Source organism: Ischnura elegans, chromosome 2 (assembly GCF_921293095.1).
Source record: "Ischnura elegans chromosome 2, ioIscEleg1.1, whole genome shotgun sequence".
Classification (NCBI taxonomy): Eukaryota; Metazoa; Arthropoda; class Insecta; order Odonata; family Coenagrionidae; genus Ischnura; species Ischnura elegans.
Window position 1 is genome coordinate 31,416,374 of NC_060247.1, and position 20,524 is coordinate 31,436,897.

General features: G+C 35.5%; 1 protein-coding gene across 2 annotated transcripts in view; it reads left to right on the forward strand.

Moving 5' to 3' along the window:
• Window positions 1–18,470, forward strand: part of LOC124153531 (sphingomyelin phosphodiesterase-like) — a 94,069-nt gene extending 75,599 nt beyond the window's left edge. The window contains exons 3-15 of one of the 2 annotated variants that reach the window (XM_046526758.1): window positions 2,523–2,737; window positions 4,718–5,076; window positions 5,393–5,579; window positions 5,941–6,074; window positions 6,574–6,738; window positions 7,158–7,388; window positions 7,752–7,924; window positions 8,365–8,559; window positions 8,708–8,878; window positions 8,995–9,193; window positions 9,418–9,602; window positions 10,211–10,396; window positions 17,624–18,470. In XM_046526758.1, the coding sequence (XP_046382714.1) occupies window positions 2,593–2,737; window positions 4,718–5,076; window positions 5,393–5,579; window positions 5,941–6,074; window positions 6,574–6,738; window positions 7,158–7,388; window positions 7,752–7,924; window positions 8,365–8,559; window positions 8,708–8,878; window positions 8,995–9,193; window positions 9,418–9,602; window positions 10,211–10,396; window positions 17,624–17,693 (2,400 nt within the window). In that variant the 5' untranslated portion in view covers window positions 2,523–2,592 and the 3' untranslated portion in view covers window positions 17,694–18,470. Of the gene's footprint in view, window positions 1–2,522; window positions 2,738–4,717; window positions 5,077–5,392; window positions 5,580–5,940; window positions 6,075–6,573; window positions 6,739–7,157; window positions 7,389–7,751; window positions 7,925–8,364; window positions 8,560–8,707; window positions 8,879–8,994; window positions 9,194–9,417; window positions 9,603–10,210; window positions 13,332–17,623 lie in introns of those variants that run through there. The other variant, XM_046526757.1, reaches the window with a different exon arrangement.
• The last annotated feature ends 2,054 nt before the right edge of the window (window positions 18,471–20,524 follow it).

Consider the following 20,524-nt stretch of genomic DNA (forward strand, 5'->3'; position numbering starts at 1 on the left):
TTGAAACTTGCTCGGCACAAGCCGCCGCGGCCTCCCGGCGTACTCGACAGGTTGCGTTCGGCCGCCACCGCGCACCCGCCAGGCTGCTCTGGTATGTATGGACGCAATGGACGCTACATTATTGTTTGGCCACCGCGGCCAAACGAGAATGTAGCCACCGCGGCTATTGTTATTTTTAGGGATGGTCGGATCGGATACCTCGGATCCAAATATCCGCGGATATTGCCCTTCATCGGATAAATCGGATCCAAAGTCGCGGAAGACATCGGATCTGGATCCGAAATTTTGAATAATAGCTTCAGTGAATGCAACGGTCCATAAGGGTGGAAAGAGTTCTGATTCTCTCTTCAAATGCGCCGTCGCATGCGATTCTTGAACCGTTTTGTTTTTAAGCTCTCGCAGAGGTTACGTAAGAGAATTTCAGCCGTGGAAAATAAAAAAAGGCAAAATAAGACTGGCACGTAGGGTGACTCTTCCCAAGAGATTGAACAATCATCGGGGGAATCTCAGCGTCGTAGGATAATAACCACGTCAAAAGTAACTACGTCGCAGATTTCAGAAAACCATCCTCGTCCGTTTATTAATTTTAACACCGTTCATAATATAAATAACTTAATTTTTCAAAGATTCATTTTTTTTCATTTTTGTAAATTCATATTTTTAAACATTTTGTTTCCTTTTATGAAGGAAAGTAATTGTGTTTTTATATTTTGGGGGGTCCGGATCCTCCGGATTTCCCCCTCTCGCTACGCCACTGGTCAGTGGTTCACCCTAAGATTTTTCCTATTTTCATTTCCAAATCCAAGCGTAACAGTTTAGGTCCTGAGTATGTAAAGATGTTTTTAAAAAACAACTTGAAAGTCTATAATATGATTTTTAATTTATAAAACTATAAAAATGTGTATGAAAATCTAAAAAGCATTCCTTTGATTGTATGTACTTACCCAGAATTGACTTGAATAATTACTTTGTTTAATAGCTTGAATTTTAAAATGCATTTGGTTCCGAAAATATCCGATCCGAAAGATCTGGCTCCAGAAATCAAGGATCCGATCCGAATCTGGATCCGAAAAAAATCCTGGATCCGACCATCCCTAGTTATTTTATTCCGTTCAATTCTTAAATTTTAATGACAGCAATGCTACAGATAAATCAATATCCCAAATTTTAGAAGGATTAAGAATCGATGGAATCCGAATCGAGAATCGGGAATCGATTTGAAGGAATCGGAATCGAAAAAAAGTGGAATCGACTCATCCCTAGTAATAACCATACTTACATCGATGCTACAAATGCTATTAATGTTGACTGTTTATTAATAGTATTTGTACTTCACATCCATATTCAGGTTATCAATAATTGCCTATAGCACAAAAAATTATATTTTAGCCTCTTGGAATCCATGTGGTAAATATCACCAATATGGTATTTTTACCTTTGTGGTTCTCTTGCAAAGTTACTTATCTCTTTAGAATGCCTTTCCACTGAATTGCTTTTATATGAATAGCTGATATTTTATGTTAAGAAGATGCAAAATAATAAAGATTTTTACTCTCTTACACAGTCATTTCTGATCAATCATAGTGAGAGGTTTTGCTATCCTTCATAGATTGGAGAAAAATAGGTACAAAAGAGATGTAGAAATTTAAATTATGTACATATATGTGGGGTAACCCCAAGGAAACTCATATTTTTCCTTTGAAAGAAGTTTGGAGTTCATAAGAGTGAATTTCCCACCAAAAATGGAAATATCTCATTGCTAATGATCTACCCTTAAAGTGATGATTGGACTTAACGTTTGTTGCAGTATTTTTAAAAATCATTTGACCAACTAGAGGAGAAGTCGGTTCACCTTGATGAGTGAGGTTAAAATAGGAAGTAGTCACCTTTTTAACCATTAGAAAACATAGTATTAGAAATTGCCGTTTTTAGGTTTCATGTTCTTTCTTTGAAAAATTTCAGAAGTACTTTGAATTGATCAATTATTCCCAGTCGTTGTTATCACAGTTTAACTTTTAAGAATCTATTTCTTAGCCCCTTTGCCACCCTTAATTGATAGGCTCCTTTGTAAAACCAAGATCAACGTTACTAAGGAAAAAAACTATTGTTGATAATTTATAAAAATGCAATATTTTGGGAATGAATGAAAATTCTCTTTAAATAACTATGCTTAGAAAAAATGAAATTAAACTAGAAAATTCACCAATACTTCTTCCACATTTCAGTGGTAATATCAACCCTTTACCTTAAGCCGATTCAAATAAATGGAATTGAAATTATCTGAACAAATTCAACTCTTTATTGTTTTTTTAATTTTATTGTTTATTGATGATATGCATAATATACTTCTTGATGAAATGAATTTATAAAACATCTCAAGTATGCAGTGGAACAAGGGTAAAACTTTTGTTGTGATTTATTATCACAAACAAAGAAAATCCACTACCATTTTATGTAGGTAATTTTATGACTTATAGTTCATAGTTCTCTGCTTTATTGATTTATTTTGTCTCCTTTTCCAGGCTTGGGTCGCAAGATGGATGTCTGACAGTGAGAGAACAATTCCACTGCATTCCCAACAGGCACAAAAAAATGGAGCAACAACCAATGGTTTCATCATTACCGCGGTGGAATTGTTTTTCATTATGGCCCAGAAGAAGCTGTCTAACATCAAGGCTCCCTATTTTTGTTATCATATTCATTCTTAGTTTCCTATCATGCACATACACCGTTCAAGGTATGCCAATATATTTATCATCATCATTTTTAGGTGTCAACATTTTTACTTTTTTGGGCACACCCTATCAAAAATATACTCCAGTTATGAAACTAGACAATACGAGCATACTTTCCATGGAAACGGTCTGAAACTAATATATAATATTAATTAGTTCTTTAGTCTATACTACTTCCAGCTCAGGAACTTAAGTACCATATATGTATGTTCCAGATCAGGAACATCAGTTCTATGAATGTTCCTGATATGACTTGTCCAATTTCAGTTCTTACTTTAATTGGGAACTGGTATGAACTTTTTGATAGGGTATCAAAGAATTTTTATCTTCCAGTATGGTGCTCAAATAAATTATTGTAACTGCCTTGATGTTTTGGCTGAGTTTGAGCTAGGGTAGGTACTTGTGTCAGTTACTTGTGGGGACTGCAAGCTAGTTGTGGTTGCTCTTTTCCGAATAAACTCAATCAGAAAAAATGGCTATAAAATATGTAGTAACATTGGCTCCTGTTTGTATCCCCTATCGCATTTATCAGAAGTGGCAAATGACCAGCATCAGCTTCTTGTCATGGCCAACAGTGACTGCTGCTAGCCTCTTGGTCCATAGCTAATATCAGTGGCCACTAACTTATACAGTATTAAAATTTGAGAAACAATAGGAGATGAGCTATGGTGACCTCTATGGACCTTGTGATGGCAGGGGTTGGTGATTACTGGTAGTGATGAAAAAAAATCGATTTTGATTAAATCAAAAATCAAGTTTTGACAGTCAAAGATCGAGGGGATCTAGATCGAGCCATGATCTTCCAGTTTCCATCCAAACTTGATTTTTCAACTTCAATTTTGTACATTTTGTTTGATCTCGGCAGCATCACTATCGGCATTTGATAATGTCATTCGTACCATGTGAGAGACTTCTCTTCAAGGCCAGTATAAATGAAAAGGTACGCCCTCTATCATCAAGAAAGTTTTGGTCCATAAGTTGATCTTTCTTAAAAATTTAAGTGAAGCAGAATGGTTTCAAGAGGTGATCCCCAAACTTTTATGTGCGTGCATTTGTAAATGTTTACCACTAGAAATTCAATCATGTTTTATGAGCAGATTTTTTTCTACCGCTCAAATGTGTATTGTGTTTTTCGAATGAAAAAAAATGCTTTTTAAGTACTGTATTTTTTTCCAAAAATAAACCATCTGTTTTTTCCATTAATCATAATCTTTTGGTTCATATTTAGATTTTTATTGAAAAGTCGAGCTTTTCGTTTGGATTAAAAATTGATTTTGACCGACATTTTGTCCATCTCTAATTAGTGGCCATCATTGGTATCGAGAGCTGGTCTCCAACCCATGACTTGTGGCCCCTCATGAACCAAGTATGCATAGATTCCATAAATAATAATGCACAGCAGTATGCACAGTGGCTTGTGGTGGTCGCTAGTGGCAATGGCCTATGACTGATGCAAGGGGTCGAATGAGCTACAGGCATAAAACATAGGAAATAGAATTCATGAGGAAGATTGCATATAGGTGTAGTTGTGGGACTTATATGTATTCTCATCCAGAAGTTTAATAGATTTTAAGTTTTTCTAATGCCCAAGAGTTTGAAAACCCATCAGTTGGACTAGTGCAGTTTGTGATTTGACCAATGTAACAGTGTAATTTGATAATGGCCATCCTTTGCAGCATTTTATATTAAAAACCTGATCCTGGTTAAAACAAGAGCACTACTTTGGGTTCTCCACTGATACCTCATAATAAAATGTTTCCACATAAATTTCTGTTCTTGTTTTGATACGGAAAGATTCCACAAAGTAAGATCTTCATACAATTCTAGTTTATCGTAGGTTTTTCTGAATTTCCTTGCTGGTGCTTAGTTTACTTACAAATTCCAACATCTAAGTTTTTATTTCACCTTACACATTGCAATCTCTTTTTCATGTGATTATTTTTCAAATGACAAGTAAAATGTGATATGTATATGTTTTATAGGTGGCCCGCTTCCTTCATTGGAGTTATTTATGAAATTGAGGCAAAACAAGAGCTTGGAGAATATTAGTAAGAAGGAGACTGTAGACAATGGGTACAGTTGGTTGAGGGAATGGCACATGCAGAAGATGAACCAATCAGGCTACCTTGCTGGTTTCAATGGAACTGGTTTACTTATGGAGGAGGTTGTTTTAACTCCAGTGGAAAAAAGAGTGCATGTCATTGATGGCCCTTCACCAAAAAATACACCTGAAAAAAATAGTGTTTCTTATGATTCAGAGGAGCAAACAATTCAGCATTTTAATGCCCTGCGGTTGAATTACACTGCTTTAATTAAAGAAATAGACCAAGAAATTAATGAGGTAAGACCATTTTGTATTGTTTTAGTTTTCATTTTTACTGGGAGCATATGTAAATGTTGATCTATGTATGATAATGCTCTTCTATTTCGATCTTAATTGAATAAAAAGAACTTGTTCACATAAATAATTTTTTAAGTTGATTCTTTTCTCTGTTTGAATTACATCCATAATTGTTGTCATTAATTATTATAAATTTGTAATTTTTCAAGAAATGTATAGGGTGTACGTATCTTTATTTTTGTATGTATTTTAAATTTTATCATAATTTATCTATGACCACTGAAAGCTTTTAAAGGAGTAATTATCCTTTTAACAGTTGATTGCAAAGAAGAGAAATGGCAGTCGCTCCCTGGAATTTTCATGGAATGCATTTGATACGCATCAAAAGGGTCACCTTCCTCGTATTGTGGACAAAGCTCTTCGGCTGCTAAATTTGAAACAAGTGGTCACAGAGGTAGAAACAAGTGTTATGTCCAAAGTGTCCTGTACAGCATGCAAAGCAGGTTTGTTTCCTTTAAAAATCTATTATCTCATTACTTATGCACACCCTTATTAATTATGTAATTTTTACGGGTGCCTATGCAGTAGTGTAGCCAGGATTTTGAAAGGGCGGGGGCCAAAGATTCTGGGGGCCTTTTAGGGTGTATGGAGGTGGTCCTCCCTTTAGCCTCTTTAAAAGGCTCAGGTCGTAACCTGGAAAACCATCCCCTTGGCTATGGCACTGGGTGCCTATTTTGATTAGTAAATGTCTCATCTCTCTAGATTCTATTGTAATTATTTAATGACATGCATTTATATTGTCATGATGTGGATATAATATTATGGAATTACATCATTTTAATGAAAATATCTTTCCATGCATAGGTGTTGGATTGCTTCAGCATTATATAAAAACTGGTAGGACTGCTTCAGATATCATCAGAATAACCAAGCATTTCTGTGTAAATCTGAAAATTCAAACTCCTCGTGTATGTGATGGAATCACTGAGCTGTTTGGGGTAGGTTATTGATCATTAAAGTGTATTTAATATTATGCTACCTGTAATTCTTTTTTCTGCATTTAAGCAGGAAATATTAATCCAATATTTATCAAATTGGATATGATGAAAATATTTTATAATTTGCCATAATCAGTGGCGTAGCAAGAAATTCTGTTTGGGGGGGTCCAAAACCAGGGGGGAAATTTTTGAAAAACTGGGTACTAAGTAGAGGGTTTTAAACTAATTTTAACTTTTCATAATAAAAAAATCTGAATTTTTAAATAAATCTTTTGTAAATTCATGATTTTTTCAATCTTTAGTTTTCTTTTGAGATGCAAAGTAAGTGTGCTTTTATATTTTGGGGTCGGGGGAAGGGTCGGAACCCCCCCTGATACATACCTTGCTATGCCACTGGCCATAATAATTTTGTATTATTATTATTTTCAACTTGTTTTTATTGTATTAGAAAGAAATGAGATGGACTTATGTGGATGCATCATTTCATATTCTTCTTCAGGGTGAAGTTACCTATGTATTGAAACGAGTAGATATTGGGCCAGATGAAGTCTGCAGCTTCGTTATTGGTGATGCATGTGGTGAAGTGGATAATCCATCACATGAATGGAAGGTTCAGTTTCCTCCAGTTCCAAAGCCTAGCATTACCAGTAATCCTCCTCCTAAGGTAGGAGTAAATTTTTTAATTATTGCGTAGGTTTGAAAAAACAAAATGGAATTAGCTCTTTGATTTTATCATTATAAACATTTCATGATCTAGAGCCTCATACATATCTGAATTCAAAATATGTATAATGATTGCTTGTTCAGCCTGGTGTTGAGGACGTAATTTCCTGGTCAGTTTTTGTTAGTACATATTGCATATTGGTTCAATGTGATATTTATTAACTAAGAAAATGTTTGATTTGTGAATTTTCTCATGGATAGTTTTAGTTTCAAACAACAGAGTTGGTAACAGATGTGTATTATGCTACTGTATTTCCATCTTACTTAAAGTTAGCAACATTGCAGTGTTACTTTTCAATGCCTTATTTTTTTGTCAATTCAAGTATGAAAGACCTGAAGAATTCATTACTGTTTTCACAGCCTGGAACAACACCAACTTTTAAAGTCCTGCATTTGTCAGACACACACTTTGACCCTTATTACGAAGAAGGCACCAATGCTGAATGCAACGAGCCTTTATGCTGCCGTTTGACTAATGGAAGGCCACTTCATCCATCTGCAGCTGCTGGCAGATGGGGAGATTACCGCAAGTGTGACACTCCCAAGCGGACTGTCGATTCCATGTTGGAGCACATATCTAATACTCATCCTGTAAGTAAATTTGATAGAACAACATTTTTTTACCTGTTGTTTTTTCATATATATTAATGGAAGCTTCTCCAAATAAGGGGAATACAGTCTGTGATAATACATATGTCATTCGGCAAATCCATGCTAGATGCTGCATTCAGTAAAATGCTTTTTACGTAATATTTTCCCCAAATATCCATTAGACATTGACATCGTGTGCATGAAAGGGAAGCTTCATACTGCATTTCACAAATTAGGGTATTACTTAAAGAACTTAATCAATTGGAATTTCCATCCTGGGATTCCATATCCACGGCAATTTTCACTATATAGAGTACAACAACACTTAGTTTAATTAATAATTAATGCATCCATTTATTTTAGGACATTGACTACATTCTATGGACTGGAGACTTGCCTCCTCATGATGTTTGGAATCAAACTCGTGAAGAAAACTTGATGGTCTTAAGGCAGACAGTGGATCAGCTCTCTACAATTTTCCCAAACATTCCAATTTTTCCTGCCTTGGGTAATCATGAAAGTGCTCCAGTCAACAGGTGAGGATTTGTATGAAAGTTAATCAACTGTTGCACCTATTAAATAAAAACATCATCATACATACATTGTAAGATTTTGTGATTTTGTATGAGGCATTTAGTGAATTAGTCCTTGTTTCCAAGAACATGTATTTGTGACTGCATGATGGATGATGCTTAAGGACATGATTGCATGCCATTTACCTTATGGGTGTTCTGTGCTATTGGTATCATAATATTGTGGATGGAGCAGGAGTCTTATCGTGCTGTGTGATCAGTCACAAATGTCACACAGAAGATTCCTCCTGGGGCATTTTGTGCATGTCACAGCTGTGATTCTTGGAAATCAGTGCTTTAGATTCTCGACATCCTTTCTCAATTATATTTCAACTGATAATATATTCAATATACATCACCATAGCTTCTTGTGGTACTTACTCATGAAATTCTTTATTTTTCAGCTTCCCCCCTCCTTTCATCCAACGTGGAGATTTTTCCATGGAGTGGCTTTACAATGCCATTGATGAGCAGTGGCGAAGGTGGCTCCCGGCATCTGTGTCAGGAACTATTCGACGAGGAGCTTTTTACTCTGTTCTTGTTCGTCCTGGCTTTCGGATCATCTCTCTTAACATGAATTACTGCAATAACAAAAACTGGTAAAATTATTGAAATCATTTCAGTAATTGTTCTGTTTTCCTCAGCTTCCAAAATTCTCTTTATGCATTTTTATCCTAATAAATTTCTGATGTCTCATGTATGCTTGATTATGAGGAAATTGTAATTATGACTTTTTGGTCTCATCAGGTGGCTGCTACTAAACAGCACTGATCCTGCTACTGAACTGCAGTGGATGATTTATGAGCTTCAGGCGGCTGAGTTCAATAGAGAAAAAGTTCACATAATTGGGCATATACCTCCTGGCCACCCAGATTGTCTTCGTGTTTGGAGCAGAAATTATTACTACATAATTAATCGGTTAGTTTTTAGAATGAAGCTTGAATTTCATTGATCGATTTCTAGCATATTAAATTTGTAGTTAGCTCTTTGCATTTTTCAGATTTATTATTGACCCATACACTTGATTTTTCCAGATATGAGTCAACCATTGCTGCTCAGTTTTTTGGTCACACTCATTTTGATGAGTTTGAAATCTTCTACGATGAGGCTGGTGCTGACCCTACTCGTCCCACAAGCATAGCATATGTAGGACCTTCTGTTACTCCATACTTCGATTTAAATCCAGGTTATAGGATATACTATGTTGACGGAGATCACAAGCAAACCACTCGTGTGAGTGATTGATAATTAATAATTTCTTGCATTCTTACAGTTTAATTGAGAAACAGCTTATCAGTATCTATAGTGATAAATTTTTCTCCTAAAATCAATGGTGATTATTTTCATTGAATAGTTTCAGCTTTTTTCTTTTCCTGTTTTTTGAACTTCTCTCTTTTCAGTTTTCACTTATTAGGATTAATATTTTTGAAATATTTATTCATAATTTTCACTTGCAGGGTGTCTTGGACCATGAAACATGGGTGATGAACCTCAAAGAAGCCAACTTGTATAATTATCCCATTTGGTATAAGCTTTACTCAACAAGGGCAGCTTATGGTTTGCCATCTCTGTCACCTGCAGATTGGGACTCCATGTTACAGAAACTTACTGAGGATTCTGATCTCTTTGACCTGTATTACAAGTAAGTAACTGAAATAAGTTAATTTTTCTGTCTAGTTTGTACTTGTAAAAGTTGAATTATACTGTCCTGACCAAGGTGCATAGTTGATTGGATTTTTACCAAATATATTTCAATGTGGCTAAGTTCTGTCTTCTTAGCAAGCTGAAGAATTAAAGAAAAGTACCTAATTTTTCAAGTATTAAAAGCAATATATGCTGTGCTTACTTTTGTAAAATAAATGTAATGATTCATTGTTACTGCATTACCTGTGGCTATAAATTTGTGGTGCTAACCTGTAAGCGGCAATTTTAACTGACTGAGCAAAGTGAAGCCAATCAGGGAAAATTTATGGCTATATTTTTCAGTTACTAATGTCAATGTTACTAAGTTCAATGAGGGTTTTTTAGTTAACAATTTATACATAATGGAATAAAAGGTAATATGTACACCTGAAGTCCATAACGTGAGATAAGAAACAAACGATGCGGTGCCTTAAGTGAAATTTGTCTGAGAAGCAAAGAATGAGGATAATTCTGAATTAAATATTGCCCTAGAATGAGTGATGTGTGGAGGTGTTTTAAGCTAATATTTGAACTTTAAATATTTTTCTAATGTTATTTCCCTTGCAGGCATTACTGGAAAAACTCACCAGTCCGCCCTGTTTGTGATGCCAATTGCCGGAAAAGGATGCTCTGTGACCTTCGTTCAGGAAGGTCTCATGAAAGACGTTCTCTTTGCCAGGAAATTGAGAGCCGTGTGGATGCTTCCACAAAAACTGGATGGCGCTCCTGGATATTGAACGGCCTGGCCTTATCGTATGTGGCAAATATATTGTCTGCCTTCACCTGGGTGCAGGACACAATGGGCTTTCGAATAATGAACCCATTTTCTAGTAGTGACTAATTTAACTGTAGATTCAATTTGTGCTGTGGACTCATGGTGGTGGTTGTAAAGGAACTATAATTTTCTCGGAGCTGTCAAAGCAGTCATATCTTTACATTTATTTTTAAACACTGTACATATTTTTGTAAATTTGCATTTCTTGTTTCTCTGTATCCTTGATTTACCTTAATTTTTATACTATTCCACAATTTTATGAAGCTTGGTTCCTTAAGTTTCATTTGGAATAAACAAAATGTGATCCTTGGGTCCCTTGTCTTCTCCTAAGCTAGCAGAATGAAAGGCAATGGTTCATAATGGTGGCATAGTGTTAAGATATGCATTTCTTATACCCATTGAATTTTCTTCTGAAGAAAATGGCAAAAACTTTGTTGCCACTACGTTTCATATATGCTTCACTTTTAATTATTATAACATCATGTAAGATAAAATGTGATTGCTAAAATTGTACTCGGTTTGCCAATTTTCTCTGAAAAAATCTCTGGATGTGGAGTCATCTTATTAAGTGGGAAGAAGAGAAAAAGAAGATGAAGTGGATTTGGAACAAAGTTCATTAGCTCTGGGTTCTTTCAAGAGATAATGTTCCTTTGCATTCATTAGATTCAATAGAATTGAACATTGGCTTGTTTCACCACTTCTCTTGTATATCCTATACAGTTCAATGTTGTATACATTGTTGACATTACCTACTTGTATAATTCTATTTTATTGAGAACATATTCTGATCACATCTCAATTAAAAATTTAAAAAACTGGTAGTAGAAGGGAAGTTAAGTTCAGTGGCATTTCCTTTCTGCATCTTTTACTTTTTATTATGTCAGTATTTAAGGTGGTGGGCATTTTTTGTGATATTTATTGAAATGGATATCAACTTAATTTTTTATACACAACTTTGCTGAACCAGTTTGGTAAATGCTGAATAAAGCATGTCTTGCTGTTTTTAAATTTGACCATATGAAGAAATTTTGCATTGAGATAAAATTCTTGAATGCATTTTATGAAGCTGAGGCATTATACAATTGTATTTATTGAATATTTCGGCCTATAAAATGACCAAAATTTTATACTTTTCAACGTTATAACTTTTAGTTATAAAATTGTAGTTTTCTTTTACAATGAAATATATGTTTATTTGTGTCTCTGAAGTAATATAGTGATAAGGCTTTTATCTCGTAAAGCTTGTATGAGAAGTAAGAGAGAGAAGATGTTCATTTTGGAACTTGCTCTTAGGCACTGAAGTGAAAAATATCATTAAAAATATAAGGGTGGTTGAGCCCAAAGAAATGAAAGTAGTTTACTGTAAAACTTAAAAGATCAATATGAACCATTCAAGCAACTCAAATGCAATTTACAATTCTACCCATTTTTACATTTGACCGTAATACCACATGGAATTAATTCAACTCATGTAGTTATTTCAAAGCCATTTGAAACTCATAAAATACTTCATTTGATCTTTTTAAAGTTTAAATCATGAAATAAAACACTTCCATACTTAACCACCCACACAAATGGCAAAGTGCCATTCTACCTCTGGCACATTTACAACACACAATAAAAGGTAAATTTATCATGAATAGTTAAAATTAAAATATCCCATTAAAAACAACAAATCACATACATACTTAGTAAAACATTTTCAATGTCACCACAACATGAAATTAAAATTGAAAGAAATGCATTAGCCATATAAAATTCAAATTGGGCTCCAGAATTTAAATGGTGAGCAACTCTTTCACATATACTACAAACAGTTCATCTAAAAATCACAAATTCTTTCACATACATTATCTTCAAAGAGGATGGCATCACAGTCTGCGAAGATTCCTTTTACTTCTCTTGCTAGCTGCTAAATTCAGCTGTCTTCTGGTGGCTAGAAGCATAGGCCGAGGGGGAGATGGAGGAGAGGCAGCCTTTGGAGCAAAAGGGCAAGCCATGTACCTTGGAGGCGAGGCCGAATGAGAGTTGATGGGCATAGTGTGCTCCAAACAGTGGCATAAAGTGCAAAACCTGAACTGACATCCAAGCCTCGAGCACACACCTACATTGAGTTTTGCATCAACCAGGGATGGGAAACTACAATGTGGGCATGGTTTCAAATGCTGAAATTCATTTCCATCCACCCGTAGCCCCTCCTGTAATTGTGAAGTAAAATAAAAAAAATTTTTAAGCAAGATTTTATTCCGAATCGCAAATAGCAACAAGCATACAAAATAAAAACATTATTTCATCAACAAACAGCAGGAATGTCATGGACCAGTTATTTAAGGAAGACAGTTCAGTCAATATGCATTCATTGATTCATTTTCCGTAACCACTTCATTTTGGCACACAAATATTCCTCCATCTGCTCCTTTCAGAAGCTGCATCAAGTAATTTAAAAGGAAATGGTCATTGACTCCTCAGCATTAAGTGATGTTCAAAGGATACTGTCCATAAAATTTAGTTTGCATAGTAGCATCACAGTCTGCGAAGATTCCTTTTACTTCTCTTGCTAGCTGCTAAATTCAGCTGTTTTCTGGTGGCTAGAAGCATAGGCTGAGGGGGAGATGGAGGATGCCACTTTTATCATTAAATTATATTTAAATCATTATAAAGATTACATTTGTAACTTTTGACAAACTTAATGCATTATACTTTATGATGTGTGTATATATGTGAAGTAATTGGTGCCTTTTTTATGTGATAAAAATAAGTTCCTCTTGGGAATGGATATTGTATTTTTGCATGCCTTCAAGCATTTCTCCTAGTGTATATCCTCAAAAATATGTTACCAATGTGAGAGAAGTCATTCTTGATATGGAAATATATCATTTACATATTAAAAAATAAATATTTATTTTAATACAACTTTGGGGGTGGTATATTTAATAACCGTAGCTAGAAAATCATTTCCTGCCTTATTGAAGCTATCTCCAGCATGCATTACTATTTTCCATTCTTTATCAGCCTTTGCACAAAATTCTTCAATGTTCCTGCAATTTCTTTCACTAATCCTGAGGTGGGAGATCATCATGACAGCAAAATTTGTATTGGTATCTTCATTTGTTTTACACAAATGTGAGGCAACTCATCATATAAATTCCGACAACTAATAAAATATACTTATGCAACCCAGTATAGGCTATCTATAAATACCAGGAATTGTGAACATTTGGTATCAGCACAGAAAAGTCGAACATAGCCTAAAGGCTGTTTCACACGGTGCACCTACTTGCACAATCTGACGTGTGTACAAAGGCACAGTCAAAATTGCATCTTGTGAAGCGGTGAATTGCGAGAATACATGTCAGAATGCATGAAAGTGAGATGGCAAAATAGCCCCTGTTCTAATTTCGTTCATGCATTCGTGCAATTCCACACCATGTTAGAAATTAAAGCAGATCTAATAACCTGCACAATTCCGTGCCCCGTGTAAAACGGCCTTTACAAAAGACAGAATTTACAGCGTCTTACAGAAATGCAATTGGTACAATGTGTATTGATAAGCAAATCTGAAATATTTAATGGATAAAATATGCCTTTGCAACATTGAGGGCAAACATAACAGATAGGTTGCCATTTCAACATTCCAATTCCTTATTCAGAATTACAGGATGGTAACTTTCCTTCATGAGACCGATGCCAAACTATCAATTGGTTGTTGCCCTTCTCTTATTATCATCATGACAAACTTTCCTCATCACTTATTTTCAATATAAATTGAATTGTACCTGTTATTTGAATAATAAATGGGCCAAAAGCTAGATTTTAATATTGGAGTTGTTGAAAAGTGTGTAATCATCAATAGTACATGCATGTTATTGAAAAATAATGCTAAGATTTTTAAGTTAGAAAACTGACATTATCAATTTAACGTTAGAGAAATTACAAATGATAAAATCATGTCATGGTAACGAGCAATATCATTATGTGCTATTATTATTGGTGTAACTCGTGGTAATTTGGGCCTTGAATACCATTGTAAAGAAGATGTGTAGGGAATACTAAAAGAAAAATAATAATTTCTTGTGCTCTTTATGTTCAATAATGTTATATAACTTTCAAAAGAAATTTTAGATTACTGTTTCAAATTTTTCAAAATTTATAGAAATACGTATTTAAATCGTGATTTATGGATTGCTATAACTTTAGTCACGTTTGCTCATTGTCAGTGGTATCCTAATATTGCAGATTGAGAAAAGAATAATATCTCCTATGCTTGTTAAAACACAATCTCGGTTTCGTTTGCATTCATACCATCATATGGCAATACAGTAAAACTTCGATTTTACGCACTTTGATTTTACATCAAGTCTCGTTTTTACGCAGTGACACTCAAGTACCGGAAAGCATAGGGAATTGCAATGGTGAAACTTCCATTTTACGACTTTTCTTGATTTTATGCAGTTTTTCGATTTTGCGCAGCATAACCCCAGCCCCAAAGAGGCCGCTAATCTTGATTTTATGCAGTTGTCTTTCGACTTGTTTTGAACATCTCGACCGGAGCAATATGAAGGTAGGTTATTATTTTGTCACAATGAGTTAGAAAAATGAATACAGGAATGTTTGAAATGACGTCGCGCTGTTGAGCGTGAAACTAAAGACATCGCGAATCTAATTATTGCTTCCCCCTGCGCCCTCTCAGTAATATTTCAGGGTCCTTTACGAACGCGAATATCGCTCTTTGTTCAAATTTGCCGTAGAAGGATATCGAAACCTAAAACACACGGAAATCACCGTGCATGCGAAACTACTTTTGATTAAGACATGTTCGCCCGAGATATTAACATTATCACCTTTAGTTTATTATTCGACTTATTGATCGACGCTGTTTATAACATATTTATTTTAATTACAGTAGATGGTCGTTAATCCGGAATTATGACTACGGAATATCTATCCCTAATAGAAGGTTTTCTAGAATTTTGCCAACGCTATGTTTACCGTCGCCCCAGCGAAATATAACGTCGAAATGAGCCGTTAAAAATCCTCCCGTGCCAAAGTTTGGCTTCCAAGGTGATCCAAAAAAGATAATCGTACTTCTAGTATGGACGTAAGTCTATGGTGATTCAACACGATGGTAAAAGCAGCATGCGTTTTCTCATTCCACGGGCTAACCCCACGTCTGCGGGAGGAATGGAGGTGAGGGAAAGTTGCTTGCGCGGCGTGCTTATCAGAACTGACTTGTATCTCATTGTCAGTGGGTTTAAATGAAACATGGTTGGAACTTGAATAGCTATTAGCTAACTCCGCTAGGTGGCAAGGGTTTATTTTTAACGGAACGGGAATTAATGCCCTCGGAGACAAACTCGCGCCGTCAATCGTTATGTAATCATTGAAGTAAAATCCAAGACGTGAATGATAAGGCAGTCCCTTTAAACTCAGGAATGGCTTAGCACCATTAAATCGAAATACAAAAAGTGTCCGGTGTTGTTATCAGATATGGGGGAGCAAAATATTACGTGAAGATGAGTTTCATGGCTTGTGAGTCGAAGGTCCCGGCGCTGAATTCGCGGAAGAATGCCGACGGAGAAGTTATACCCGGTAGATTGAATCTACTAACGCTAGCTAGCTAAAATTTCATGGGAAAATCTTTTTTAATGCGTAAAAATTATAAAGAGGGAAAATTATCCCGGACTATTAATCATTTTTTTATTCATCACTGGCGGCATGACGGTAGTTGCACGGTTATTTAAATAGCTCACTTTAAAAAAGTAAACTAAACACCAGAAAAATCTGAATTTCCGAATATCCCGGGTCCTGTGTGCTCCGTATTGTCTATGGTACATGCTTTTTGGAAGGAGGTAACCAACAGCTGGGGTCATTAGCACCATGAAGTAAGGGCTGGGGGGATAGGAACCCTATGTTGGCATTAGCCAAGTTGTAACGATAGGCTCAAAAGGGACCAGGACTTAACGTCCCATCTGCTGGACAGAGTGGTGCGCTGGAAGTGCCCTCCACATTACACTCAAGTAGGGATAGGGCAATCTCTGATAAGTTTCTGCTACTGCCAGGACTTGAACCCAGGCCCCCAGGGTGTAAAGCTTTTGTGATGTATTAGCAAAATTTTGCCCCCTGTTAATAGGGTTAATTTGGATGATTGAAGAAATGAGATATCCAAGATATCTCATTTCTTCAATCTCCAATCTTTGTTTGCCTGCAGGTGGTTAAACGGATTTCCTGAAAACTGACTTTTAATGAGAATATTTTCAAAAATTAGCTTCTCTGCAAGCATTTAGTATCACCATTCTGAAATTTCTCCCGGGTAACAGAAGTAATCTTAATGCCAGAAATGCTAGCAATTCAAGCATGTTGTTCAACCATGGGAAACATTTTTCAGGAATGCAACGTTGTTTTTCTTAAGGTAACATGTCATCTGTGGTGTTGCTTGTGAGTAAATAAGATTATTAGGTATCATTTCCTTGCCTCCAAATGAGTAATTGAATCCAGGAAACATATATATCTAACGCGATTTAAAAGGATTTCATGCTCTTTTACCGTAAAACCTCACATATGAGATTTTTCTGGTTACGGTTCTGGCTTAAATCAGAACTATACAAAAGTGTATGACTATAGTCCAGTTGATAGACCAGTCCAGTTCTGTTACAGACCAGTCCAGTTCTGTTACAGACCAGTCACAAGAAAAAAAAATTAGCCATTCAGACAGGTTACAGACCAGATCCAGATTAGTTACAGACCAAATGTTTTTACCTGGGTAAGCCTTCTAAAAATAATGAGCAAGTGTTATCCTGAAAACTATACTCCTCCTCAATACCAACTCTTGATTTTCCACAGTGCCCATATTTTGGTCCCTCCAACTGCGTAAAATCGAAGTTTTACTTTGATAGGAATTATTGGTATTAAAAATCCTTTTACCTCAGAATAAGCAAAATCTGCTTGAAACCAGCTCATACCATGTTACATATATAAACAAGGTCACTTGTGTTTGAGGTACTCACCCAGGTGACAGAAACAACCTGGTTTTCAAGCAAGCATGCTGGCAAATCGTATCTTTGTTATAAAGACATTCTGATTTGCAATGGAATGCCACGTAATTATCTCTTAATACCTCTATTTCTGTCATGTGGGAAAGGTTATTTTGGTTTGGCATTCACATCATTCAGCCAAGGGGATTCATTTCACATGTTCTATCATTTCAGGGTATCCATATTCATGGCTATTCCTGCACTTACATATTCCATACCCAAACTGGTATTGGGGTTTGGATAAGTAGGTCATATGATTACCAACATAAGTGTTTTACTGCTGTGATCGGGACTAATGAAAAGCTCAGGGGCAAAGAAAAAATTTTAAAATGTGAACAAAGTGAATTTCAGTGGCATTCTTTGAATGAACTTGGTGTTCAAGTCTCATAGAATTAATCCAAGGAAATTTTAAGTGCCCTCATCCAGCATTTAGAAGGAATGTTAGCATCAAATGCAAGCACGAGAGGAGTAAGTCTTTCCATTGTGTATGCAAATGTTTGCACACATGAATATGTGAACTACAGAAGTGGCAGGATAAAAAATGAGTAGACTGCTGGACTAATCCTGTGGAAAATAGCAACTCGGCTTTGGAAAAAGAAAACGGATTTCACCTAAGAAGTGTAAGTGTGATAGATTTATAATACTCACTAGCATTACAAGTGATGAAGAAAAGTTGGAATACTTGAAAAAATTGTGACCACGTGTCTAAGTGAAACAGACCTCAGGAGTTCTTCATGCTACGAAAGTCATAACTTTTTCTGTAATTTGAGCAATTATTTCTCAAAAAAATAACGTGATACTAAAATTAGTATTAACAGAGAGTTAGGTTTCCTGGGAATATGAAAAGAACAATCCTGCTGCAACTTAAATTATTTCCCAGCCCTTTAAATTAATAGGGGATCTGTCCTGTACCATTGCTCATCTTCGGATGGATTTTTCCTGAGACTGTGACAATATGAACTGCTCTATAAAAATGAAGAATGTACCTTTCAAGGCCTTGATAAAAAGCTCCAACCTGTGACCACTTAAATTATTCTTCTTGTAAATATGATTGTTAGAATTTGTTTTAAGATATGTATTTATGAAATTATTTATAAGTAAATATAAGATTCAAATTTTAACAAATCTTATAAAATTTATTCTTCTTTAAAAATAAATACAGTGCAATACAGGCGGTCCCCGACTTTCGTACACAATGCGTTCCCGAAAACTTGTACGAAAGTCGAATTGTACGAAAGTCGAACCATTGACTTCCATACTAATTAGGGGTTACGTTCCAAAAGAGCGGAATTTACGTACTAAAACCTTTTTTTTCACGGAATTCATTTCAATTGACTTAATTTAAATAATGTATTAATAAAACTCCTCAAATCATCTAATTTATTTCGAAAATACGCAGAAAATGCAAATATAAGTTTAAAAAACAAGAACTCCGTTGGCTATCGAGTGAAACTTCCTCTTGGCGTTTAAGTTGACATTCCACTTATTACGTCCACTATAAATAAAAGGACATATCAAGTAGCATAAAAAAATGTATTCGTTGAACCCGCACTCTGGATACCGTCTAATTTTTACACCAAAATTCGATATTTGGCAGGTGACATTCGTGATCGCGTATATTCCGCATGTTATTCAAAAAAGACAAAATACAAACGGAGTTTGGGTGATATTTCGTGCAATATCGTTGCTGAAGGTTTACATGAATTAAACAGCACTCAAACGTAAAAAACACAATTAAAAAGAAGGTCTTACTAGTTTTATTGAAAGCTATTCGATGATGTCTAGTCAACTTCTTTTGAAAAATATCTTCAATGAAGGCTTTCCTCTTCTCTTGATAAAGGAGCCTATAGCAGGCAGTCTCTCTCCCAAATAAATCACCTAAATCAGAGTCAATTACCAACAATTTCCTTCATTATATACGTTCATATTGTTCGCATATACTGCCGATCATGAACATGCATGTTCATGCTGCCGATACTGCAATTTGAAACAATTGAATGTTGGGATGCGCAATAAACATGGCGGGAATTTTAAAAAAATTACGGACCAGCGTCCGAAAGTCCGAATTTAGCGTACGAAAGTCGAGTAAAAGGTGTCAATTTTGAATGTACGAAAGTGCGAATTGTACGAAAGTCGAGTGTACGAAAGTCGAGGACCGCCTGAAATATATTTCATTTAAAGCGAGCTGAAACTGGGAATGTTCATTTTGGAACTTGCTCTTAGGCACTGAAGTGAAAAATATCATTAAAAATATAAGGGTGGTTGAGCCCAAAGAAATGAAAGTAGTTTACTGTAAAACTTAAAAGATCAATATGAACCATTCAAGCAACTCAAATGCAATTTACAATTCTACCCATTTTTACATTTGACCATAATACCACATGGAATTAATTCAACTCATGTAGTTATTTCAAAGCCATTTGAAACTCATAAAATACTTCATTTGATCTTTTTAAAGTTTAAATCATGAAATAAAACACTTCCATACTTAACCACCCACACAAATGGCAAAGTGCCATTCTACCTCTGGCACATTTACAACACACAATAAAAGGTAAATTTATCATTAATCGTTAAAATTAAAATATCCCATTAAAAACAACAAATCACATACATACTTAGTAAAACATTTTCAATGTCACCACAACATGAAATTAAAATTGAAAGAAATGCATTAGCCATATAAAATTCAAATTGGGCTCCAGAATTTAAATGGTGAGCAACTCTTTCACATATACTACAAACAGTTCATCTAAAAATCACAAATTCTTTCACATACATTATCTTCAAAGAGGATGGCATCAGTCTGCGAAGATTCCTTTTACTTCTCTTGCTAGCTGCTAAATTCAGCTGTCTTCTGGTGGCTAGAATCATAGGCCGAGGGGGAGATGGAGGAGAGGCAGCCTTTGGAGCAAAAGGGCAAGCCATGTACCTTGGAGGCGAGGCCGAATGAGAGTTGATGGGCATAGTGTGCTCCAAACAGTGGCATAAAGTGCAAAACCTGAACTGACATCCAAGCCTCGAGCACACACCTACATTGAGTTTTGCATCAACCAGGGATGGGAAACTACAATG